Raw genomic sequence first — 24279 nt, forward strand, 5'->3', positions numbered from 1 at the left:
ATATAGAACTAAAGACACAAAAACGAATTCCAACCAAGCCAAGGTATCAAAGAATGCAGGGCTATCAAACAAAAAACGGTATGTGAAATCCATACAGGTATCTCTTTCGCCAAGGAGAACGGACCAGTCCATCTATGAAAACCATCTTGTAACTTTTCTCGGCCGTTAATCATACGTAACCCACTCATTTAGAGCTTTCGCCCTTCTCATGCTTCAAGCCAGGGACCATCGATTTGACCGCATCTTTGACCTTGTGCGGGTCTTCCAGAGCTTCGTAGGCTACCTCTCGCTTACTCTTGTGTCCCTGCTGCCAAGACGTCTCGCGATCATCCAACTCACTCTCTGCGGAGCTGATACTGCTCTGGCTCCTGTTGAGAACCATATTGACCAGTCTACCCTCGTTCTTCTTGATATTGCGCTGATTCTCCTTCATATCCTGCAGCTCTTGATCTTCCCAGTGCATCGTCACAATGCCCATCCCTGGGAAGTTGTTCTCGAGGAAATCCTTCAAGTACGGTAGTGTCGACTTGTCGGGTCGATACGTCCCAGAGTCGTTGTCAATGACCAATTGATAGTAAGAAGGGTCGTGCGGAGGTTGCTCTTTAGGTGGACCGCCAGGAATGTCTTGCGATGGGTGCGTTTTTGTGTTAGGGTTCGGCTCATCTGAAGCGATAGGGCGGTTGAGTCGTCGAATAAAGAATTCGCCGGAGCAGGCGATATACGTCTCCACGTCAGAATGCATGGTGTGCTTGCTCAGCATGTCGATGCCGAATTCTTTTCCGGTCTCTGTGAATCTGAACATACCGTCCAAAGTTAGAACATAAGTGAAGATACGACCGCCTTCATCGAAGTGAACCAGCTTTAAGAATTGTTCCGCAGCCTCAGGTGTGCACGCGTCAAAGCGTCCATATTCAGTCGATGCGTTGAAGTTATAGATACGGCGATGCTGGCCATGCAGCGCCTTGTTCAGGATCGTGCCGCGCAAACCTGCCGAAGAATAGATTGATGCGATGATAGGTCTGAATTCGACAAAGCGGTGGTACAGCTTGGGTGGCACCGGGCCTTGAAGCTGCATTTCATTTGCTTGGAAACTAAGACGGTGTAAGTATATTCCATTTTCAATATTTTGCGAACCACATACTCATATTTTTGAGTCTTAGTCTTCTTGTTTCCAGTCTGGACGGCCTGTTCATCTTGATCTATGTGGGCGTCGTCGTCGGAATTAGCGTTGACCTTGACGCCGGCGAGTCGACCGATCAGGGGACTGAAGTGCTTGACCCATGTTGTTGGACCGACGGTATGCATTTGTGCATAAGGCGGAGCTGAGGGTCCCAGAAGTTCCATGCTCACGCGGAGGAGAGGAGTCATGTGCATATTGTGGTTGACAACACTAGTGACAGCCTTGGTCAAATAAGCCCGCTTGCTCATAACTCGCTTCTTGGCTTCATAGACACGACCTGGGGGAGGAATTCCTTGCCAGTCCTGTGATATACTTGGTATTTTGATCGTAACATTGCCCAGTCTATCGTCGTGGTCTGGGAAGTCTTCGTCATACAGTCGGCACTTGAGGGTAAAGCCCGTGGGTGGCACATTGGCAACTACCCATTCATCATCCCACTGTGGCTCAGTGGTTTTCTGGATAGTCCTTGTCCGGTAGGTTAGATCAGGGTCCTCCTTATGGCGCTTTGGCTGGGTGCCTTTCAAAGTCGCATGGAGGAAAGGGTCAGAAGAGATGGTGACAAAGTCGGCTGGAGCAAGATTCGAAGCGCCGTGGAAAATGAATCGAATCGTGTAGCCTTGAGGCGCATCGGGAAGCGGAGTTGGGTCGAAGCCTCCGGGAGGTCCTTTTGTAATTTGGTGTACGCGATCTTTGAGTCCGGTTCCAATCTTGTTAGGACGCTTTATCGCATGGTGCCCATGAGGAGAATCGTTTCCGTTTGTACCATTTTCCTTTTCTGATGATACTCCGTTGCTGTTTTTTGCTGCTGTCGAGCCATTCTGGCCGTTACCGTTGGCGCTGATTGGAGCGCTCATCTTCTGGACCCTGGATCTTGTTGAGAAATGTGACAATGGAGTTTGGACTTGCGATCGATCGGTTTGCGCCAGCAGGGGTTTGACTTGTACAGCACAATGATAAGAAAGATGATAGCCCTCACATTCGAGGAAATAGAGTGATACTAATGTACCCTTGACGGGATAAGAAGAAAGGGAAGGAGGGTTACTTTTGGCAACTGGAAGATAGCAAGAGGCTTGCTCGTAAAGGTTCTCGAGGCACGCGTGGTGTGCACGTCGACAAGTTAAAGTGGTGTGTAAGTAAGCGCCGTCGCAACCGAAACTCTGATAAAATGATCGGGATTGATTTATGTATTAGACCTAGCCTAGAACTGTTCGATCTTGGTACCTAGGTTGCTTAATTTTATCCTACTGCAGCTAGTCCTTTTGGCAGCTGGGGGGCTTATATTTCAACACAATGGCTAATCTCGCGACGATGCACACCACACCTTGGTTGTCAGACTTGGTCTTGGTCTACCCACAATCACCAAGAGAAAAAGCTCTTGGCAACAAAAGGCGTCGCAAGCTCTTTGAGTCAAGTTATTAAAGTATTAATATTCCTTCTGATTTCTGACGTCACTCCCGCGCTTCTCGCAGGGAAGTACTGGGAGGCTCCTACGGATATGGCGGCATTTGCTGTGCCAAGGGCTGGGCTTCAGCGGCTATGAGTGCCGTTCGGCTGTGAAACGCCTTATGAGCGTCCACTTTTTAGGGGGGGCCCTGATCACTTGTTTCGGTGGCTTCGGCAAGCGGCATTGCAAACTTGAATTCTTCTTGGGCGGATACTTTTTATGATCGACATGACATCTCATTGACAAGTTTCATGTTACATATGTATTCTTTATATTTTATCGTAATTTCCTTAGTTAGTCTACGTATGAGATACGTCCACATCACTCACTTCCAAGCATTTCCAAGCACTTGGCGTAGGTTTGTTACCCTAACAACTCAATATTCCAAGACTGCCTTGCATGGTCATCTTGGACCCTGTAACGAAGCTCGGGGCAATAACGACGTTATTAACAAGTCATTCATTCGTGCAAGTACGACTCAAATAAACTTTGCCTAGCGATTTATACGTCTTGTCAAATCATTTGACAAGATGCACGAGTTTTCAACTATCGTCCGTTAGACCCAGTCTTCGGATGTCAAGTTATTAACTTTATTTTTACGAGAAGAGAAAACAGCCCAATCTGGGTAATTAAGTTGTCAATTTTCAATGTCTGATATACGGGCCCGCCAATAAGAATAACCTTATCCGTTCCTTTAATTCATACCCGGTTGTGTTCTCAATCAGCAGCCATCATGTGATTCACCATGCTATGGTTTAATAGCAGCAAGGGCCAAGGAACAACACGGCACATCCTGCTTTAAATACAAAGGTATAAACTGCACCTTAAAAACAACAAGTGTATTCCTATCATCATTACAGTACCGCATTGTAAAAAAAAAAAATTGAGTGAACAAGAACAAGTTGATGAGTTTATAACCCCCTCTCCCCTATGCTGCAGGCCGCCACTGGAAAGGATGCCGATGTCCAGGACCAACAAGTCAAGACCAGCTACAGCACTGCTGTTTTTGCTCATGGTGAAGCACATGACCTTCGCCATTTATGAAGCTGATGCGGAAGTAATGAACCTAAGCCCAGTCTCACACCTGAGTCCACCTTAACAGGTCAAACCACACTTAACATGCGGATGGTCGTCCGGGCAAGTGCACGTGAGGAATAAGAACTTGTCTTTGCAAGTACCTAGAACGCACCCATTGAAGTCGTTGTAACAGGCAGTTACCTTCGATGTAACCGTGAAAGGCTGACAGTTTTTGGAGCTATCGGCTGCAACAAGGCCAGCGGTCAGGAGCCCAACGATAATAGTAATAACCTTCATGGTCTTTATCACAACGAATTAGTAACGCCTCGACAATACAAAAGCATACATAAGACGACGAACTGTGTTAAGAAACTTAGTTGGATACTAAGATTTGGATGATGCCAATTTGTGAGATGGAAGTAGGTGAATGGTGTTGTGTAGGTATGTACAGATGAGTGTGTGATGTGAAAATTGATTCTGCGGCATACAGTGGCAGCTTAAATACAATAAGCACCGACAGCGGCTGTATTCAGGAAAACATGAGCTTTATTCACGTTTTGATTAAGCTTCTTAATACGAAACTCAAATTTGCTCTCTCGGTGAACGCGTCCTGAGATATGAGCTTTGAGATAGATATGTAGGTCTGGTGTATCCTATGAAATAGCATACAGAGAGCTCTAGAGTTTAAGACTATCCTTACCCTAGTCGCTGTATTGGCCTAATTATTGGTATTTGGGCAACAGCACCTGAAGTCAAATTGATTGTAATCCACTTAATGATATATAGATCCAGATGTTCAATAAAAACTACAATCAGGTCAAAGTTGATTGGACTTCGCTTAAGAGGACAACTGATATACCCGGCCTAGACTCAAACTCTGATATATTATCCAATCGTTCAAGGCTATTGACCTTGTACTTTGCGGACGACAAGCTTCGACTCTACTTTGTCGATTAGTTGATGTCCGCCGAATGGATCTCTTCTCTTTTCTCAAAAGTCTTATTAGCTATGAGAGGAAGTCGGGTCGCGTGCTTCGAAAGCCATATTGTCGTGATGCCAGTATTGCTCTTGATATATATATGAGTGCCCAGGAAGACAAGTCAAATATGGACCGGTGCTCTACGGCGACAGCTCCTAGAGCGGAAACAAGTGGGCAGATGCTGGCAAGACCTATCCAGAGTATCTCGCCTCTTGGCTCTTATATACTCTAAGGCGACGGAATTAATAACGTGAGTGTCATTGTCTCTGGGAGGTCTATTAACGCTGACTGTTATCTTCAGGTAGGACTTTAAAAGAACGAGTGCCTAGACTATGCGATTGACAGCGTTAGAGATTCTTAAACAATATCTACCTAAATGACTTTCTCTCGCACTTACACCATTTAGATCAGTAGTATAGGTTAAGGAAAGAGGGAGTGATACATGACATTCCATAGGTAGATCTGGATCGTGCCGGGATAACGATTATCCCGGTCTGGCCTGTGAAGTTGAGTCAGCAAACCAGGTGCCCTTATGGCACCTGGACTGATAGTTACCTGTGTCGCTTGAGGCGGATGACGATGCCAAGGTACTTCCACAGGATGGTACCTGACCTATCGGGTAAATGAGTGTTAATGCTATGTACTTTTAGTGTGAGGTACAAAAGCTGCCTTTCTCAAATCCATTTGTTACAATGGATAAGCAATCACAACATTGAAGTGAGGTATTGCAACATATCCAGGTAAGATCAAGCCTGCTCAACACTGACGTGCTTTCCACGTGTTCCCCTTGTACAGCATGTATGTCTTGGTTGTGGTATTGGAAACGGTGACGATGAATGTAGGAGGTCGAGGTATCTTTCACTGCGAGGTACCTCCCTAACTGCCCAGGATTCTGTGAGCTTCCAGGTCATCCCCAATAGTCGTCCCCAGTGGAGTCACGGGACATTCTGATTGGCGATACTCGTCATTCCGGTTTGCCATTGCCCCTCCGTCGATCTGCTTGCCCCGCCATTTCGACCCTGAGATCCAATCGAAAGAGCTTAGCCGAAGTATGAAGCCATTGGATCATACCGACAGGGGGAGCTCAAGAAGAGACTTCCCATTGTTCTGGCACTGAATCACTGTCACTTACTGCATTGTACCTGCTCTGCCTTACCTTGCTACCTTGCCTCGCTCTTGTCGTATAAAGCTCCACGCTCGTCTCCTCTTCCAAAAATGCGGCCTTTCTCTCTTGCATCCATCCCTCGCGCTACTCGTATCACTACTCGAATCAACCCGTTTTTTACTCAACCTCGAAACTTCTCCTTTACACAAGCAACCATGGGCGTTGAAAAGACTATTATCACGCAGGGTAGCGGCCCTTCCCCCCAGGTTGGCCAGAAGGTCACCATGGAGTACACTGGCTGGCTCCAGAAGGAGGACGGTACCAAGGGCGACCAGTAAGCCCTTCGCCCACCCCCTTGCTGCTTACTACGACTGATGTTTTCTTTTCAAAAGGTTCGATACCTCTGTCGGACGCGGCGACTTTGTTGTCAACATTGGCGTTGGCCAGGTCATCAAGGGTACGTTTCCCAATGGAATTGATCCCATCACAAGCTAATCTTTGATGCAGGTTGGGACGAGGGTGTCACCCAGATGAAGCTTGGCGAGAAGGCTACTCTCCACATCTCCCCGTATGTACACCCCTTGAGATCATGCATTCCGTCGTTAACAATTCTTCTGCAGTGACTACGGCTACGGTCCTCGCGGCTTCCCCGGTGCCATCCCCCCCAACTCTACTCTCATCTTGTAAGTAACAAGACTTTGCTAGATGTACTGATTCTGACTTTACAATTAGCGACGTCGAGCTCAAGAAGATCGGTTAAGCGTGCCCTTCGTCTCCCGTCATCTTTCGATCGATCTCGGATTATTTAGGCTCTGACGAACCTGTTGAAAGCCAACAATGTGCACCAGTACCTTTCGAAGATCAACCCGGTGTTCCTCATACCCCTTCAGACATACATCACTTGGGTGCAATGCCAAACAGACATTGCTATCGTTACCTAGACGGCGAAATTAAAAAAGCATCAAACCACTCAGAGTCCTATACTTCAGTGACATGTGCCTGGTATTGCCGTGAATTTTAATCTAGCGTCTCCATTGGAGCTCGCCAGACACGCTACTAGTAAGAGTGACGAGCAGAAATCTTGTAAGAAATACAGAAACTGAGCTGGGTAAATCTGGCAGCTGTAACAACGCGTCGGCTTCAAATCTGCCCCGCGCGATTGACCCCGCTGTTGGATCTCATGATGGATTGGAAAGCAGGGATCGAACTACCTACGTCCCGTCCCGTCAGTGTACCCGTGGTATGAAGTTGGATCCGCGATAAAACCTCTGTAAATGTAGAATGATGATGTCTTTTCCTTTTTTTTATCTACGTCCATTTGAGTGTGCCAGCTCGAATGGTGAGCCTGCAATTAGGATATATACCCAACTATAAAGTACCGGATCCGAGTTACTGGAGAGGTACAATGGAAGCTCCAAGCACCGCTATGGAATTCTTCCATACTGCTAAGGTACAGCATACAGCGGGGCGGCTCATCCATCACTTAGGATACAAACCGGAATGCCTACTAGTGATCACCTACTGTCAACTTACTACTACCTATTAAACATAGTAACGGATACAAGGTGACGGCCACTATTTGGATGAATCGTATATGCTTAACAGCTCCGCCTCACTGACTGATTCCTCAGGCTTGCTTAATAAAGCTGCCCGAGACTGCTGACACCCATGGAAGGTGGGGCAAAACAGCTCTTATCCAAGTTGCCTCATGCAACACTAAACCGACTCGAGCCATTACCTCATCAGCATTGGACGCCTGTCGCGCTCTCTGTTCCACCCAACTCCAAAGCCGAAACGTATTCCATTACAAACTTACATCTGACCATACATACAAATCTTCTTTTACGACTACCACGATCTGCGACGAGTCTATCTTTCACCCGCAGATAACGTTTCTACCATCCCACATTCCTCACCGTTACCTTGTCTTGTTCGGCGGGGTTGAGCTCTGTCTGGTGCTGGATCGCCTCGCAACGACCTGACGCAGTCTCCCTAACATCACGATAAAATCGACGACGGACAAGCTGGGGAAGCGAAAGCTCTCCAACGGGGAGTCATCTACCCATAAACGCACAATGGCCGTAAGCAAATACCCTCTAAGTGTTCGCCCTCGTTGCCTATCGGCTCTCTGATTACCAGAGCATGTGAAAGCTAGGCGCTATTTTGCGATGTCTTCAGCACCGACGCAGCATCCAAGCAACTAACCGACTTATCAACAGGAACAAAAGCAACCAGAGGTCGACCTCGCAACCCGAATGCAGGTTGATGAATCTGTTGTTGGAAATAACGAAATCGACGAATCCCTCTACAGCCGACAACTCTATGTCCTGGGCCATGAGGCTATGAAGCGCATGGGCGCTTCCAACGTGCTCATTGTCGGTCTCAAAGGTCTCGGTGTTGAAATCGCCAAGAACATTGCTCTGGCTGGTGTCAAGAGCCTTACCCTTTACGACCCGGCCCCAGTTCAGATCGCAGATCTCTCGTCTCAGTTCTTCCTCACCCCTAGCGATGTTGGAAAGCCCAGAGACGAGGTCACCGTCCCTCGCGTTGCTGAACTAAACGCCTATACTCCCGTCAAGCTTCACCAGTCGCCCGGTCTTGACGGCGATCTTTCACAGTTCGACAAGTACCAGGTTGTCGTTTTGACCAACGCACCTATCCACCAACAGAAAGCCATCGCCGACTACTGCCATAGCAAGGGTATTTATGTCGTTGTTGCCGACACTTTTGGCCTCTTCGGCTCTGTCTTTTGTGATTTCGGCGAGAAGTTCACTGTCATCGATCCTACTGGCGAGACTCCCCTTAGCGGCATCGTTGCAGGTATCGACGAGGAGGGCATGGTGTCCGCCCTTGATGAAACTCGACACGGATTGGAAGATGGTGACTATGTGACATTCTCCGAGGTCGAGGGAATGGAGGCGCTCAACGGAGCTGAGCCCCGAAAGATTACGGTCAAGGGCCCTTACACCTTCTCCATCGGCGATGTGTCTGGGTTGGGCCAATATAAGCGAGGTGGCATGTACCAGCAGGTCAAGATGCCCAAGATTATTAACTTCAAGGACTTCACCACATCGCTAAAGGAACCCGAATTCCTTATCTCCGATTTTGCCAAATTCGATCGACCTCAACAGCTTCACCTTGGTTTCCAAGCGCTTCATGCTTTCCAACTTACCCACAAGCGACTTCCCAACCCCATGGATGACGACGATGCTATTGTCGTCCTGGGTGCTGCTAAGACGTTTGCCGAGCAGGAGGGTCTGGAGATTGAGCTGGATGAGAAGCTTCTGAAGGAGCTTAGCTACCAAGCTCAAGGTGACCTCAACCCTATGGCTGCCTACTTCGGTGGTCTTGTTGCGCAGGAGGTTCTCAAGGCAGTCTCTGGCAAGTTCCAGCCCATTGTCCAGTGGATGTACTTTGACTCTCTCGAGTCTCTGCCCACATCTACTAAGCGAAGTGCTGAGCTCTGCAAACCAACTGGCAGCCGATATGATGGACAAATTGCTGTTTTTGGTACTGAATACCAGAACAAGATTGCCAACTTGAAGCAGTTCCTTGTTGGCGCTGGCGCCATTGGTTGCGAGATGCTAAAGAACTGGGCCATGATTGGTCTGGGAACGGGCCCCGAGGGCAAGATCTGGGTTACTGACATGGACTCTATTGAGAGAAGTAACCTGAACCGACAGTTCCTCTTCCGTGCCGATGATGTTGGTAAGATGAAGAGTGACCGTGCTGCTCTTGCCGTTCAGCGAATGAACCCCGATCTCGAAGGCCACATGATCACCTTGAAGGAGCGTGTTAGTGCTGACACTGAGAGTGTTTTCAACGAGGAGTTCTGGCACAACCTGGATGGTGTCACCAACGCCCTCGACAACGTAGAGGCTCGAACGTACGTCGACCGTCGATGTGTCTTTTTCCAGAAGCCACTTCTGGAAAGTGGTACTCTCGGAACCAAGGGCAACACGCAAGTCGTTCTCCCTCACCTCACCGAGTCTTATTCTTCCTCTCAGGACCCGCCTGAGAAGGAGTTTCCCATGTGCACTATCCGAAGTTTCCCCAACAAGATTGACCATACTATCGCTTGGTCCAAGGAGTACATGTTCGAGAAGCTTTTCGTCAAGGCTCCTCAAACCGTCAACCTGTATCTGACTCAGCCCCAGTTCATCGAGAACTCGCTGAAGCAGGGCGGTAACCATAAGGAGACCCTCGAAACCATTCGTAACTACCTTACGACTGAGAGGCCCCGAACCTTTGAGGATTGCATTGCCTGGGCTCGCCAACTGTTTGAGTCTGAGTTTTCCAACAAGATTCAGCAGCTCCTCTACAACTTTCCCAAGGACTCTGAGACATCTTCCGGCACCCCCTTCTGGTCTGGACCCAAGCGAGCCCCTGATGCACTCAAGTTCGACCCCAACAACCCCTCCCACTTTGGGTTCATTGTTGCCGCGGCCAACCTTCACGCTTTCAACTACAATATCAAGTCTCCAGGAACTGATAAGTCTATCTACCTGCGAGAATTGGAGAATGTCATTGTCCCTGACTTCACTCCGGATTCCAACGTGAAAATCCAGGCTGATGATAAGGAGCCTGTCGTAAGTACCTCTACACCTTATCAATGATCCGCACTAACAGATACCTAGGAGGCGGAGTCTAGCTTCGACGACAACGACGAGATCAAGAAGCTGGCTGACAGTCTGCCTTCCCCCAGCTCTCTGTCTGGATTCCAGCTCGTTCCTGTCGATTTCGAGAAGGACGATGACTCGAACCATCACATCGATTTCATCACTGCTTGCAGCAACTTGAGGGCCGAGAACTACAAGATTGAGCCAGCTGATAGACACAAGACCAAGTTCATTGCTGGCAAGATCATTCCTGCCATTGCCACAACCACTGCGCTGGTGACTGGCTTGGTTGTTTTGGAGCTGTACAAGATCATTGATGGCAAGGATGATCTTGAGCAGTACAAGAATGGTTTCATCAACCTGGCACTGCCCTTCTTTGGTTTCAGTGAGCCAATCGCCAGTCCCAAGATGGAATATCAAGGACCCGACGGCAAGGTTAAGCTGGATAGAATCTGGGACCGTTTCGAGATTGAGGATATTACTCTACAGGAGCTTTTGGATACCTTCAAGGCCAAGGGTCTTACCATCAGCATGCTAAGCTCCGGCGTCAGTCTTCTGTACGCATCGTTCTTCCCCCCTTCTAAGCTCAAGGAACGATATGCCCTCAAGCTGAGCCAGCTGGTTGAGACGATTTCTAAGAAGCCTATCCCGGCCCATCAGAAAGACGTGATCTTTGAAATTGTGGCCGAGGACCTCAACGAGGAGGACGTTGAGGTGCCTTACATCAAGGTCAAGGTTGCATAAGTGTGTCAATGGACTTATTATTCAGTTTAGAGACATGTATATGAGATGTCAAAACGGCTCGAGTGCGCACCAGCACATGACCGAAGGATGGATGAGATCCATAACCATAGATAAACCAAACTCATTTGAAGTATGCTTGACGGTCTCCGTGTTAATCGTGGTAGTCATACAAAAACATCCACAGCGACCAATGAAGTCTCTGGATAGTGCCTCAGACCTGAAATAAACATAAAATCCGCTTGACCAAGCCTGTTGTCATGATCAAGAGAGGCTTATCAAGAAAATAGGCGTCGTTAACTAAGCAGCGTGCAGTAAAGCGGGGTACGATTATTACGCCACGATTATGGGATGCTTCCAAGCAGTCTTTAGCTCTGGGGCAGACATGACAGCAATGGAAGCTCTATGGAACCCACAATAGGTAAGCCTAATACGTAGTGAAGCTGGGATTACATGGTTAGTAAACTCCGGAAGCTTGTGAGGGGCTGCTGAGGCAAGCCTGAGTGAGCAAGGCCAAGGGTCCCATCAGGGTGGTGATGCAGTTTGGCCACTTTTCTAGCTGTGTTTTGCAGATGGGGAATTGACTATAAAGGTGCTGATTGTCGCCGTCATTAAGGATCTCGACTTGCCTTTAAGATATGTCAATACAAAGAATCAGTATCCGAGGATCCCGAATTTTGAACAAGAGTTTATTCTTTAAACCACAGCAGCAATACTTTACTAGGTCTTTCTCGTCACTCAAGACATCGTCTTTCAAACCTCTCTACATTCAACCCACATATCAAACCAGAATGGTAAACACGACTGACAACCTGAATCGCCTCCTCGGCCTGCTGACACAGTTACAGGCAAGCAAAGTCACTGACTGGGTTAAGCCCGGCGACACGTCCGGTGAATTCAAGCGTCAAGTCAGTTCATTCCGAGACTGGATCTCTCGCGATGCCAACGCAAAGTACCCTGCAGAGAAGGGTCGCTACCACCTCTATGTGAGCTACGCATGCCCATGGGCTTGCCGCACTCTCATCGCCCGTAAGCTCAAGGGTCTTGAGGATTTCATTTCATATTCCGTCGTTCACTGGCACCTTGGTGAGGGCGGCTGGCGATTCGTGTCCAAGGACGAGAGCGTTCCTGGTGAGAATGTCGTGCCTGACCCCATCAAGGGCCATGAGAGCTTTACGCACCTGAAGGATGTGTACTTTGAGAGTGAGAAGAACTACGATGGCAGATACACGGTGCCAGTCCTCTACGATATGAAGACAAACCGAATTGTGAGCAATGAGAGCAGTGAGATCCTCCGCATGCTGGGTACCGAGGTAAGTTGTTTCAAATGTACATCCATCTTTCGAGTTATGATAACTGACTTGTCCCAGTTTGACGACCTTTTGGACGAGGAGCACAAGGCCATCCAACTGTATCCCGAGAACCTGCAGAAGCAGATTGAGGAGGCGCATGAGTGGCAATACGGCGGCATCAACAACGGCGTGTACAAGTCTGGCTTTGCTACCACAAGCGAGGCTTACGAGCGCAACGTTGTGGCTCTCTTTGAGTCTCTGGACCGCGCCGAGAAGCATCTCTCTGAGCAAAAGGAGGGCCCTTACTGGTTCGGAAACCAGTTGACCGAAGTTGATATTAGACTGTGAGTTTCAGATCCACCCCAACCAGACCTGTTTCTGTTGCCAATTTCAAGAGCCTTTACTAACGGTTTTCGCTAATAAAAAAAAGTTTCGTCACAATCATCCGTTTCGATCCCGTCTATGTGCAGCACTTCAAGTGTAACATCCGTGACATTCGATCCGGCTACCCTGCCCTGAACCGCTGGATGCGCAACTTGTACTGGAACCACCCTGCGTTCAAGGATACCACGCAGTTTGAGCACATCAAGTGGCACTACACAAGGAGCCACACCCAGATTAACCCTCACTCGATCACACCTGTTGGGCCGCTGCCTCATATTCTACCTCTTGAGGAGGAGGTTGCCGCTGTTGCTGCTGCTCAAAAGAACTAGGAATGATATATAGTTGGGCATAGTTTAAGAATGTAAAATGTTGATTTGAAATGTGTGTTTGAGGGTTTGTGTAACTGTGTACCTATGAATTGAGTTTCCTTACGACGTGTGATTTGGATGAAACCGAGATGAGGCCCAATCTCTAACTGTAGTATCCCAAATTTTGTGGAGGCTTCAGCACGTTACAGCAGGTACAATATTGACTAGTGGAGCGGGTCGAGTGAGTTCCAGAGAGAGGGGATGCGAATTCTCAGTGCGTGCAGGCAGTAGCAGACAGTGCAATCACTATACTGCACCCCAATCTTTATCGGTGATTCGTAACTTTCATTCCACAAACAACATGCCAATTTTCTTTCAGAACCAAAATATTTAGCTCTCAAGCCAACATTGCTAAGAAGGGGCTCTCAGAGGATTACTCTTCAATTATACCCCATCTTCCCTATTTTATACCCAACGAGGACCTGAATTGTCCTGTGCCAGCTGTTACGACGCTAAAAGCCCGCGCGCTAGGTAGCTCTGTCTGCCTGGGCTCGCCCTCTCTCCCTCATCTCCTCCCTCTACTGTTCTGCTGCCCGCTTTCGGTCTCCTCTTCGCAACAACGTCAAGCCACCGAAACAACACTCGATACTTTCCAGCGTTACCGTTACACACTTTCCACGCTCCCTGTTAATAAACTGCCCGCCTTTTTCTGCAACGACAACGCAATCCAATCCCAATATTTACTGCCTATTCGAGACAAATCAAGACATTACCCGCCCCGCGAATCAATAATTACTGTACCTCTCCCTCGCTGGAGCTTTGATTAGGCTTTCTGGCTCGAACAAAGCCCAGCTTGGCTTGGCCCGACTTGGCTCCACCTCTGGTTCGCCTTGCTCACCACCACCACCACCACAAGTCAATCCAAGTCTTAGGACGTCACCCTTCTCCGCCAAACTTGTCCTGCTTTCTCGATTTCTACGCATTCCTCCAAATATTTTGTTCTCCATCGCTATCGCCTAAATTTACCTCTCGACATTCAACCCCGTGGATTCTTTCACTGGACTCACCGACTCGTCAAATTGATCGTCCTATTCTCCGCACAATTACCACCCATTCTTCCGTTATCGCATATTATCTTCGCCACGTTGTCTCTCTTGCTTGTCGATACCAATAAACGAAACTAAACTGCACATTGACTAGACAAAAGCTTTTGTTCTTCGACAAGATTCAATTCTTCAAACTCTACTTCACTTGCGACTTTTGAGCTCGTTTCAGGGACCTTTCCCACATCGTTTTTTTGTAATAACGACTTCTCGGATGCGCTCATAGCGTTGCATTTCTCTACAATGGTTGTCCGATACGAAGCAGAGTATCTGCTATACTTGCGGGAGTCACCATTATGTACCAAACCTTCAAGTCTCCCTCCAGCTGAGGAGTGGATGGGGTGAGTAGAAATAATTTCTCGTTGCTGGAACAAATCTCCTGACCAATATTAGACCCCCACCTGAACCAAATCGCACGCAAAACAAGGTCACCAACGATCGACCTCGATCCAACGATAGCCCTCTGCTTGAACAAGCTAATCGCCGTCCTGGTGTTGAAAGACATGTTTCAAGGAACAGTGCCAGTTTGTCTCCCTATGTTTGACGCCCAGACCCTCCGGTGTACTGACCAGCTCAACCGTTTAGACCCTGAGGACCTTGTCTTCGCACCCCCTCGAACAGCTTTTGCCTCCGCGCGAGGTAAATCAGCCCTTGAGCCCGACAAAGTCGCTAAAGAGTCCGAGGCTTCTGGCCGTTTCGGCAACTTCCGAAGTCGCAATGGAGACCTAGACGTCGATCGATTCCGCGATGGTCGCAACAATAACGGTCTCCGTCGTCGTGATGGCGAGAGCGAAACAGAGGGCTGGAGCACGGTGAAGCCTCGCAAGAGTTTCGGACATGAAGGTGCCGAGCGTTTCCACGGACGTATGGGAGGCAACTTCCGAGACGAGAAGCGTCAGCCCAAAGATCGTGAGGACCGCGATGCTATTCGAGACCGCCCTGTACGAACTTTCGATGGTTTTGCCAGAGATTCAGAGGACAACGAGGGACGGCCGCGCAATGGAATCAACAGAAACAAAGTCGAGCCTTGGTACAAGAACGAGTCTAATGTCGCTCCCACGCCTGCTGCCGAAGCAACGACCATGACTCCCGATAAGCGTGAACGTATTGACCGCGCCAAGAGCTGGAGAGATCGCGAAGCTCTCGCCGATGCTGCTGATGATCGCAACAATAACAGCAACAATAATCGCACGAATGACAGACGCTGGGGGCGGGATCGTGATCAACGAGTCGAGCGTGAGCCTGAATGGCTAGACGAACCTCTTGAGGAACTTCCCGAAGCCCGTACTCAACAGGATTTCCAGAAGTGGATGGAGGAGATGAAAAAGCAGAGGGAAGAAAAGGATGGCATCTCTAGCAAGCCTGCGCATGTCGAACCGGCAGAGGCCATGATTGAAATGGAAAAGCCCCCTGTTCAATCTGCTCCCGCTGCTCCATCTGCGCCAGACAAGTTCTTCGAAGCTTATGGGGCGGCAACTCTCGAAACACCACGTGCGGAAGAGAACAGGAACCCCGTCGCGGGGTCAAAGGCGACCGCTAAAGCATCGAGGTTCATGTCCTTATTCGCCCAGCCCCAGGAGGAAGTTCGAGGAAGGACAGAGCCTCCGACCCCTATGGCTGGACCTCCCATGCACAGTGGTATGCCCTTACCTATGCCTTTTCCTGGGGGCTCTGCTCCATCTGGCGGACCCGACGATGAGCGACAAGCCTTCCAGCAATTGCTTGCGAAGCTGCAGAAGCAGACCATGAGTGCTACGCCCCCAGGCCCTTCGCCCTTCGCAGTCCCTCAGGGAACGCCGCCAAATGTCGGCCGACCTAACATAATTACTTCACCGGATTCGCCTTTCCAGCAGTATGGACCTGATAGACGTATGGAAGGTCCTCTTGGCCGACCTCCGCCACACCACGTCCAAGAGATTCTTGCTCCTCGACCCCAGCAACAAGCTGCCCGTCCCGAACAGCTTCTCCAGGACCTCGTTGGCCAACGCCAGCGTGCCCCCAGCCAAGGCTCTGGCCGTCCCGATGCTGCTCGTAACAACAGCAACACCGAGTTCTTGATGAACCTCATGAGAGCACCCCAAGAGGCTCCACGCAACGACTTGTTGATGCGCATGGGTCCGCAGCAACAAAAGCCAGGGCATATGCCCCAGGAGCCTGAATTCCCCAGAGATGACCGTGGCCCCCAACGTCAAATGCGACCCCAACCACCACCTGGTTTTCCTATGGAGGAACGATTCCATAACCCTCCCGACGCTGATTCTCGGCCGAATCAGCCCACGCAAATTCTGCAGCGCCCACCACCCCCTCCCGGTCTGGACCATCAGATGCCACCCAGCTGGATGCCCGCCGGTCAGATGCCTCCTCCTCAGCAACGAGGACCTATGATTCCTCCCCCAGGACTTCCTGGCGGTCCTGGTGGCCCTGGTGGCCCTGGACCTAACCGTAACATACACATGCCTCATATGTTCCCTCCCAGCTTCCCGCCTGGTGTGATGCCTCCCCCCGAAGCTCTGGGTGGTCCTCCACCCCGCAACATGCCGCCTCCTCCCCCTGGCTTCTTTGGCGGCCCGCCTCACGGGTTCATCCCTCCTGGCCTTGGTGGCTTCAATGGACCCCCTGGACCGGACTTCCCTGGCAGTCCTTTTGAAGGACGCGGCATGCCTCCTACTGGCAACCCTGGCCGTGGCGCAGCCTTTGGCAGACCTCAGTGATGTCCTGCACAAACAACGTGCTCCAATACATAGGACCAAACAACCCTCGATAAAACAGCTGTACTGCTCATGTATGAAATCTATCAACAGCCTGCGCGAATCTTTGAAACTAAAGGCCTTCATTGCAAGGCCTTTCCACACTACTGTATGAATATCTACCGAAACCCAACACACCGCATCTTGGAAGCAGGGTACGCCCTGTAAGCTAGTAACTTGTTTTTACTTGTGATTTTTTGGGAAGCACGGCGATGGGGCGGGAATCAAACGGATATAGGCATGAAGGCAAACTCGGTGAACATTAGGTAGTAAATTCATGGATTGGTTGATGGGTGATCCTTTTCGTTTTGTTTTTGCATGGTTTGATTATTACTGGTGATGAACTTGATGCTGCTGATGAAATTATGAGAATGGGCTGTCGTTTGCGACCACAAAGTTGACATATCCAAAGACGAAAACAAAGAATACAAAAAATGTATATACTACAGGCTGGTGTCATTTATGTAAACGAACATCCCCATCAGTTCAAGGTCCCTCAGGCAAACAAGCTTTATGACATAGCAACTGATACGCAAAAGACTGGGCAAAACAAGGCCAATCTCGGTCAAGGGATTACAAAATTAAAAGTGTTTTAACTCCATGTTGGCCGAGTAGTGACTATGCCGAAGGGCCATCGCCCAAATGGCTTCCACTCGAGGCACTTCTTTCTGCTTTGCGAAGACGTTCCCTATATATCTCTGACGAGCTGTCTGTATCGGTATTTTGGGACTGCCGAATGCCTTTTGACGGCGGAGAAAATGAAGAGAGCCCCTCGTTCCAAGAACCCTACTTCTTCATACCGAGAAAGTTTCTCCTCTTCTTCTCTTTGTGAAGCTTGCCAGGTTCCTCGTGGTTAGACTGGTTTGATGGAACACTTTGGTGCGGGTTTGGTCGCGGCGCGCCTCCACCATGGTTGTTGATCGACATGTTGGACATGGCAGCCGTTGGAGGTGCCATGCCAGGGGTGGGCCTCTGAGGTAGACCGCCGGGTCGATTCATGGGCCCAGGATTCATTTGTTGTTGGGGTGGTGGTTGTTGTGATAGTGCTGGGCGAGGAGGAGGCGGACGTTCGAAGAGGTGACGAGGTGCGTGTCGTTAGGGCCGCTCCAATGGCAGGTCAAGTTGACGCTTATCGCGGCCGAGATCGCCCACTTGACGGATGAATAGTTGAGGAGTTAGCATGTGTGAGGTCACCAAAACAATATCTCGGCTACGGGCCTCGCCGACTTCGTAACATGCTCGACTTTCGCTGTAGGTAGCACCTCCAGCCATGAAAACAATCAATCGTTGTCGGTTCTCTGGGGGACGGCGACCAGATGATGCCCAGTTTGGTCGGCCGGCTCGGAGAGAAGCGCTCTGTGCTAGGTTAAGCTCCTCATTAGGGTCCAGCGGCGGCTTCACATATGGGAAGGCTGTTTGATCAAGGAGCCCCCTTGCCAAATGGTCCACCATGTGCTTCAAAGCTGGTTCGAAACGTGTTAATCCGTATTCCTCGTTCAGTTGTGTTGTCTTCGGGTCGATCGGGAACAGAGGCGCGGGAAGTTGGCGCACATCTTTTAGGCCATGTGTCATGCGTCCACCGAGCTGCTCAAGGTTTGCGACAACCTCAGCATCTGACTGAGGGAGACCCGCATGAGCGAGTAATCGCTTGATGTCTTCAGCAATGACACCGTCTCGATATAGTATAAAGAGAACGATGAGTCGTAGTCTGTCGGGAAGCGAAACGGCTTCGTCATCCAACAAAGGAACAACCATTTCGAGTACGTTTTTTGGTCTCTTAAAGTCCTCATCAAGTCCGGACGCAAGAGTCTGCTCGATTGAGGAGATATCCATGAGCTTGTGCTTCTGGAAAATGTTCATACATTCTTGCGCCATGGTCAAATGCAGCGAATAAGCCTCCTTCATCTCTTGAAACTGCGGTAAGCCAGCCAACATGTCCCTAATCGTGTTCAGATTGGTAGTATCGGCGTTTTCGTTGGTGAAGTGTGGGTTTTGTTGGAGGAACTTTTGGAAATCGCCCATAAGTTTATCAATCGTGTCCTTCATGTGTCTGTGTCGATTGTCCACCCAGATCTTGTCTTTGTCTGTCAGTTCCATATCCTTCTCTTGCGCCTCTGGGGTTCCTTCGTTTATAATCGTGCGATAGGTGACTTTGTCGCCGTCTTTGATTGGAAGGAGGTCGTGCGCCATAGCTTGGTAGGAAAACTCATGTACGAGGGGTGCCATTAAATCCATGGATCGGTCTGTAATGACGAGTGTGGCCTGCGGTCGCTGTGAAGGTGGCGGAAAGTTGGTGTCCCATTGCGCATACGCATCGAGCTCTTCTTGGACGAACCGGGCCAGATGCGAGCATAAAACGGATGCATCGTGGAGTGCACCTTGTGGCTTATAATATCGGACTTTGGGATACTCTCCGAGAGTGATACAAAGACCGGCAATCTGGCTTATTATCAGCATAAAGGAATCTTACGGGGTGCACCATAATGCCCTACCTTTTGTGCCAAACCCTTCATATGGGTAGGGACAATAGCATTGCATGCTGGGTGGTAGAGCATTGGAAAGCTCCAAGGGTCGCGGAGGGTGACAAGATGCGATTCTCGCGGCAGAAAATCAACGAACATGGTTTGAAAGCCGGCACGAAGCTGGCGAGCTCCGGGGAAGTCGTCAATCTTGCGTCGTAGTGAGGGGTCAAGGAGGCCGGTCCAGACAAGGTAGAAGCTACGGTAGCGTCGCATCTCGAAATCGGCGAGAAGGCATTCGACAGCGAAAGCCTCAGGCGATAGGATATAGATTGCGTCCATCTCGGGGTTCTGTTCGCGGCGGTTCTCGATTCGCTCGATAGCTGGTAGGAGGAAGCTGGTCAGCACGAGATAGCTGTCTAGGGGGTTCGGAAGACTAACTGGCGATGTTGTTGTTGAGGATGTCATCTTCCTTGACGACATTGTCAATGATCTTTTTGGAGTTCTCGTCGATAATCAAGCATTTCCACTATTGCATCAAAGACGTCAGTAAGAGCTGAGCCGTAATAGATTGGTGAGAGATAGCTTACATCGCCTTGAGTGATCTTCTTGATCTGGCCCAGGATGGCTGGAGGAGGCGCATTAGTAGCTGGATCTCTTTGGAAAGTTCCTGTCTTGTGTAGTTCATACCATCATGCTGCTCTTGGATGATGGACAGCCCCATGTTGTCTGGTATCGGCGGGCTGCCCTGTCACGTCACAACTTTGGATATGAAGGAGCGGAATAGCGAGCGCCAGAGGTAGAGAGCGAGGTCGAGTGAGTGAAGGCGGTAGAGAAACGATGTGGGGAGCCAGCCCAAGTGTGCTGCTGATTGAAGTGATAGAACGACGCGCAAGGGTATCAAGAGTGAAAGGAAGGATGTTGCAAAGTAATAAGTTAAGTGTAGGTTTCTGCTATACTGAGTTAGAGTAGAGTAATAAGTGGTTACTGCAGTACTAAGGTATCGAGAGAATCAAGGTTGGGCCCTCAGGAGTTGGCGGGGTCGCATGAAGAAGGTGGGTCTTGTAGTACTGTCAAGCGGTACCAGGAGCCTTGATCCCCTGTAACTGCTACAGAACAGGGGTGAGCAGATAGGTACTCACGGGTGTCCTCCATCCATTAGCAACTTTAATTGGAGCGGTGTAGTCACTGAACCAACTGCCTGCATGTACCTGCCTACAGTACCGTGATAAGCCTCAACTTGGATGAGGTCATGAAAGATGATCAAGTGTCACTTTAAATAGACTAGCGGATATATTTGCTTTGAATGTCTTCTTATTTTGTCTTGTTCCCGATCTTCGTTTCCGTATATGTTTTATATCGATCTATTAGCGTTATGCTTTGCTTAAGCTGAAACACTTGGTTCGAGCTCCGACTCAGTGATACATTGATAACTGTCGTGTGAATTCAGTATCACGTCCATCAAACTCTTGGGTTAAATCATGAATCATGTGAGATAATATACCGTACCCTCACCTCGATAAACCCAATCTTTTGTCCGACTGTGAGTCCTGGATATAGTGTGAGTCCTAGATAGGCACCCATCAAATGCTGGTGACCTGGACAATTTTCATAACAGGTGCCTCGCAAAGTGTATCCTGTCTCCCTTCGAGTTGTCCTGGTCCATCTTCTTTTTGTTGTTATTACGTGATACTCCATCACTGCCATCTCCTCTGAGATAGCTTTCGACGTCGACCCTCCCATAAATCTCGCGCTGTAGTCGCTCATGTCTTTGTCGCTCTTTGGCCCTGTGTCTCTTTAACTCCTTTTTGTTGATTGGATAAGGCATGTGGTCTTTTTTCTTCTCTTGGGTTTTTGATGTCGCAGCACCGATTCCGAGCTTGTTGTTCTTTTCTTTAACTTTGATAGGGTGTCGGATGCCCTCGCGATCTCTGCCTAGGCCTTCGTGTGCATCCATGTCCCAGCCTTGGGATGTGAGCGTTCGTACACCCATACGCGAGCGATCAAGCGCTGATGGGGGCATTGTGTGTCGCAGTGATACTTGGTGAGCGAGAGCTGCTTCATGTGGCTGTGTTGTAGATGAAACATCTAGTCCGCAATCTGGACATATTTGCGCAGCCTCTTTGGCCTCTTCCTCTGATTTTTTAGCATCTTTGTTCTCAGTATCAGATTCTAGAACAATGGTTGCATACAAATCACCGACAAGAGTGGCTGTTGACGTTGTCGCGGTCGAGAGACCAGCATCAGGATCGCGAGCTCGCACGAACTCGACCTGCTTGCGTTTAATTCCTGCGCCGAAAGGACGTTTGCGGTGTAGAGGGATGTCAAATTCCTCGTCAAATTCATCTTGCGTGTTTCGCTGGTTTCGCTGGTTTCGCTGCATGATGTATCTGAGTCGAAGCGACAATGTGCTGTAGTACTTGGTTGAAGAAGGCAAGTTGCTTTAGAAAAGAGGCTGCCTAACCTGGAACTTTTTCGCACCTCAGGTTCTGGACGGAGCTTATATGCGTGACACGGCAACACTGCCTATAAATTAATTTTCCTGCCTAAATTGTCCAATTACTTAGTACACTCTAACCTCATTCCAGGATACGTTTATCATTATATCCTCTGTTTATATGGTCAGCGATTAATTTGCAGAGAACATATACCTAAATAAGTAATATGTAGGCAGGCAGGTGCCGAGTCCACCTGAAGAAGCACAATATCAGAACTTCATATTATTCCTACTTCCCATTACCAATTTCGAAATAATTGCATGCTTACTTGCAGATCCCCCGCTCAGTAATCGTAAGTTGTGTGGTATTGATGTGGTGGACTCTACAAACGTTCCATGCATTCTTTGTAAGGCAAGCCACAGGATCTCATAAGCTAACTGCTTTGCATGACCCCGAGGAACTGGACGAATGATATCTATTCTAAGTGAAGGTTATACCGAATAGCCTCTACATGAGCTGCATGTTGCTGCGAGAAGAACCCTGCAACATGGGCTTTATGAGTTGTATGCATCCATTTCATTCTCGGGCTTAAGGTATTGTGCCACAGAAACGCGGAAACAACGAGGAGTTGCATCTCACTTATAATGACATGATGTCTTGTACAAGGTTATAAATACAATGGCTTTCCCACATCTATACTGCTCATATCAATCCAAGTAGATCAGACAGTCCCTTACACACTTGGCAAGTTACCAATTTATCATTTCAAAACCAACATCATGGCAGAGACGATGCCCAAATGTGAGGCAAATGGCCATCACAAAATCATTATCAACAAGGAAGCCCCAGATGTTTGTCTTAAATGCCATCTCAGATAGTCACATGCACTCACAATCCATAGGTTCCTTTCTACACCCCAATTCAAGATCCACCAGCAGGAACGCCGTACGACGTTCAGCCGGAAGGAAGCCTATTCTCCCCTCTGAAATTGAGAAACCTGACTCTTCACAATCGTATTTTTGTCTCCCCAATGTGTCAATATTCGGCAAAAGATGGTGTCATGACCCCGTGGCACAGACAACACCTGGGCAGTTTCGCAGCACGAGGTCCGGGCCTTATCGTTACAGAAGTCAACGCAGTCTCACCAGAGGGACGAATCAGTCCTGAGGATGCAGGCATCTATGATGACGGACAGCTTGGTCCTCTCCAGGATATTGTGGACTTTGTTCATAGCCAGGGCGCCAAGATTGCCATCCAGATGGGTCATGCCGGGAGAAAAGCGAGCACAGTCGTACCGTGGCTGGACCGCAAGAACACTGCTTTCAAAGAGGTAAATCTTCGTGCAACTTGTGTAAGAGGTTACGTTAGACACTGATAATAATAGGCCAACGGTTGGCCGGATGAGGTAGTTGCACCAAGTGCAATCCCTTACAGCCCAGAATCTGTCGTCCCCAAAGAGATGACTAAGGATGATATCTCCAAGTTCAAACAAGACTGGGTCAACGCTGTGAAGCGTGCCCTCAAAGTAGGCTTTGATGTAAGCAAACCCGTATGAAAGCAATGGTTGATCGAATCGACGTTAATTCTCCCAGGCGATCGAGGTCCATGCTGCTCATGGATATCTGATCAACTCATTCCTCTCCCCAACCTCTAATCAGCGGACCGACGACTATGGAGGCTCCTTCGAAAACCGCATCCGTCTCCTCGTTGAGATTGTTCAACTGACCCGTGAGATCGTTCCTCAGGAGTATCCTGTTTTCGCCCGCATTCCCGGCACTGACTATCTTGACTTCGACCCATCACTGCCTCAGTGGCATATTCAAGAAGCAGCACTTCTTGCAAAGATCCTTGCAGATAACGGTGTAGACCTACTTGATGTCACTGGCGGTGGCTTGGATAGTCGTCAGAGGATCAATTCTGGTCCTGGATATCAAGTTCCGTGGGCTGATGCCGTCAGGAAAGCTGTCAAGGGTACCGGGACCGTTGTAACTTCTGTGGGAATGATTACTTCCGGAAAGCAGGCTCAGGGCTACCTTGATGATGGCTCTATAGATGCGGTCTTTGTTGGGCGCGGATTCCTCAAGGATCCCAACCTGGTATGGCACTGGGCCGATGAGCTGGATATTGACATTCACGTTGCCGCTCAATGTAAGTTTCCAGTGCCCAACTTTCGAACACCGATACTGACGATGTCTCTAGACGGATGGGGTTTCGGGATCACTCGTACTCATAGGCCGAGCAAGCATTGATAAGAAGCTGGCTTTTTGGCATCTTGCGATACTCGTCGAAGAGCTCGTGACAAGGATTATATAGATTCAAGAAAGCTAGGATAGATGGGAGCTGGTGACCAAAGTACTTGATTTCTCACAAAGAATGCCAAAACAGAACGTTAAATCTTTATAAACCTGACAAAATCAGACAAGTCTCATGCTATACCCCAATGCATCGTAATTCATGATTTAT

General features: G+C 49.0%; 8 protein-coding genes across 8 annotated transcripts; 5 read left to right on the top strand and 3 right to left on the bottom strand.

Moving 5' to 3' along the window:
- Positions 1 to 184: 184 nt before the first annotated feature.
- FGSG_09691 (uncharacterized protein) lies at positions 185 to 2034 on the bottom strand (the record flags this gene model as incomplete). Its single annotated transcript, XM_011329712.1, has 2 exons — positions 185 to 1091; positions 1142 to 2034. The coding sequence occupies 2 exons, from the start codon at positions 2032 to 2034 to the stop codon at positions 185 to 187; spliced, it is 1800 nt and encodes a 599-aa protein (XP_011328014.1).
- Positions 2035 to 5710: 3676 nt separating this feature from the next.
- FGSG_09690 (uncharacterized protein) lies at positions 5711 to 6709 on the top strand. The gene is made up of 5 exons (XM_011329713.1): positions 5711 to 6059; positions 6118 to 6182; positions 6233 to 6293; positions 6346 to 6408; positions 6458 to 6709. Exons 1-5 carry the CDS (start codon positions 5836 to 5838, stop codon positions 6483 to 6485), a joined length of 441 nt encoding a protein of 146 aa, XP_011328015.1. The 5' UTR covers positions 5711 to 5835; the 3' UTR covers positions 6486 to 6709.
- A 1091-nt stretch (positions 6710 to 7800) lies between these two features.
- Positions 7801 to 11088, top strand: FGSG_09689 (ubiquitin-activating enzyme E1 1; the record flags this gene model as incomplete). The annotated part of the gene is made up of 3 exons (XM_011329714.1): positions 7801 to 7806; positions 7945 to 10314; positions 10363 to 11088. 3 exons carry the CDS (start codon positions 7801 to 7803, stop codon positions 11086 to 11088), a joined length of 3102 nt encoding a protein of 1033 aa, XP_011328016.1.
- Positions 11089 to 11756: 668 nt separating this feature from the next.
- FGSG_09688 (uncharacterized protein) lies at positions 11757 to 13117 on the top strand. The gene is made up of 4 exons (XM_011329715.1): positions 11757 to 11879; positions 11934 to 12398; positions 12456 to 12721; positions 12808 to 13117. Exons 1-4 carry the CDS (start codon positions 11877 to 11879, stop codon positions 13088 to 13090), a joined length of 1017 nt encoding a protein of 338 aa, XP_011328017.1. The 5' UTR covers positions 11757 to 11876; the 3' UTR covers positions 13091 to 13117.
- Positions 13118 to 14415: 1298 nt separating this feature from the next.
- FGSG_09687 (uncharacterized protein) lies at positions 14416 to 16883 on the top strand (the record flags this gene model as incomplete). The annotated part of the gene is made up of 2 exons (XM_011329716.1): positions 14416 to 14513; positions 14600 to 16883. The coding sequence occupies 2 exons, from the start codon at positions 14416 to 14418 to the stop codon at positions 16881 to 16883; spliced, it is 2382 nt and encodes a 793-aa protein (XP_011328018.1).
- An 822-nt stretch (positions 16884 to 17705) lies between these two features.
- Positions 17706 to 20102, bottom strand: FGSG_09686 (uncharacterized protein; the record flags this gene model as incomplete). The annotated part of the gene is made up of 5 exons (XM_011329717.1): positions 17706 to 19358; positions 19412 to 19761; positions 19820 to 19907; positions 19969 to 20006; positions 20069 to 20102. The coding sequence occupies 5 exons, from the start codon at positions 20100 to 20102 to the stop codon at positions 18015 to 18017; spliced, it is 1854 nt and encodes a 617-aa protein (XP_011328019.1). The 3' UTR covers positions 17706 to 18014.
- An 885-nt stretch (positions 20103 to 20987) lies between these two features.
- Positions 20988 to 21761, bottom strand: FGSG_09685 (uncharacterized protein; the record flags this gene model as incomplete). Its single annotated transcript, XM_011329718.1, has 1 exon — positions 20988 to 21761. One exon carries the CDS (start codon positions 21759 to 21761, stop codon positions 20988 to 20990), a length of 774 nt encoding a protein of 257 aa, XP_011328020.1.
- An 834-nt stretch (positions 21762 to 22595) lies between these two features.
- FGSG_09684 (uncharacterized protein) lies at positions 22596 to 24261 on the top strand (the record flags this gene model as incomplete). Its single annotated transcript, XM_011329719.1, has 5 exons — positions 22596 to 22667; positions 22718 to 23167; positions 23201 to 23353; positions 23409 to 23964; positions 24016 to 24261. 5 exons carry the CDS (start codon positions 22596 to 22598, stop codon positions 24063 to 24065), a joined length of 1281 nt encoding a protein of 426 aa, XP_011328021.1. The 3' UTR covers positions 24066 to 24261.
- Positions 24262 to 24279: the final 18 nt, after the last annotated feature.

The sequence above is a fragment of the Fusarium graminearum genome, chromosome 4 (assembly GCF_000240135.3).
Source record: "Fusarium graminearum PH-1 chromosome 4, whole genome shotgun sequence".
NCBI lineage: Eukaryota > Fungi > Ascomycota > Sordariomycetes > Hypocreales > Nectriaceae > Fusarium > Fusarium graminearum.

Coding starts and splice junctions, on each gene's coding strand:
- FGSG_09688 (XM_011329715.1), top strand. Junction 12,399..12,455: donor TCCGCATGCTGGGTACCGAG/GTAAGTTGTTTC, acceptor GACTTGTCCCAG/TTTGACGACCTTTTGGACGA. Junction 12,722..12,807: donor ACCGAAGTTGATATTAGACT/GTGAGTTTCAGA, acceptor AATAAAAAAAAG/TTTCGTCACAATCATCCGTT.
- FGSG_09690 (XM_011329713.1), top strand. CDS start 5,836: ATGCGGCCTTTCTCTCTTGCATCCATCCCTCGCGCTACTCGTATCACT. Junction 6,183..6,232: donor CGTTGGCCAGGTCATCAAGG/GTACGTTTCCCA, acceptor TCTTTGATGCAG/GTTGGGACGAGGGTGTCACC. Junction 6,409..6,457: donor CCCAACTCTACTCTCATCTT/GTAAGTAACAAG, acceptor CTTTACAATTAG/CGACGTCGAGCTCAAGAAGA.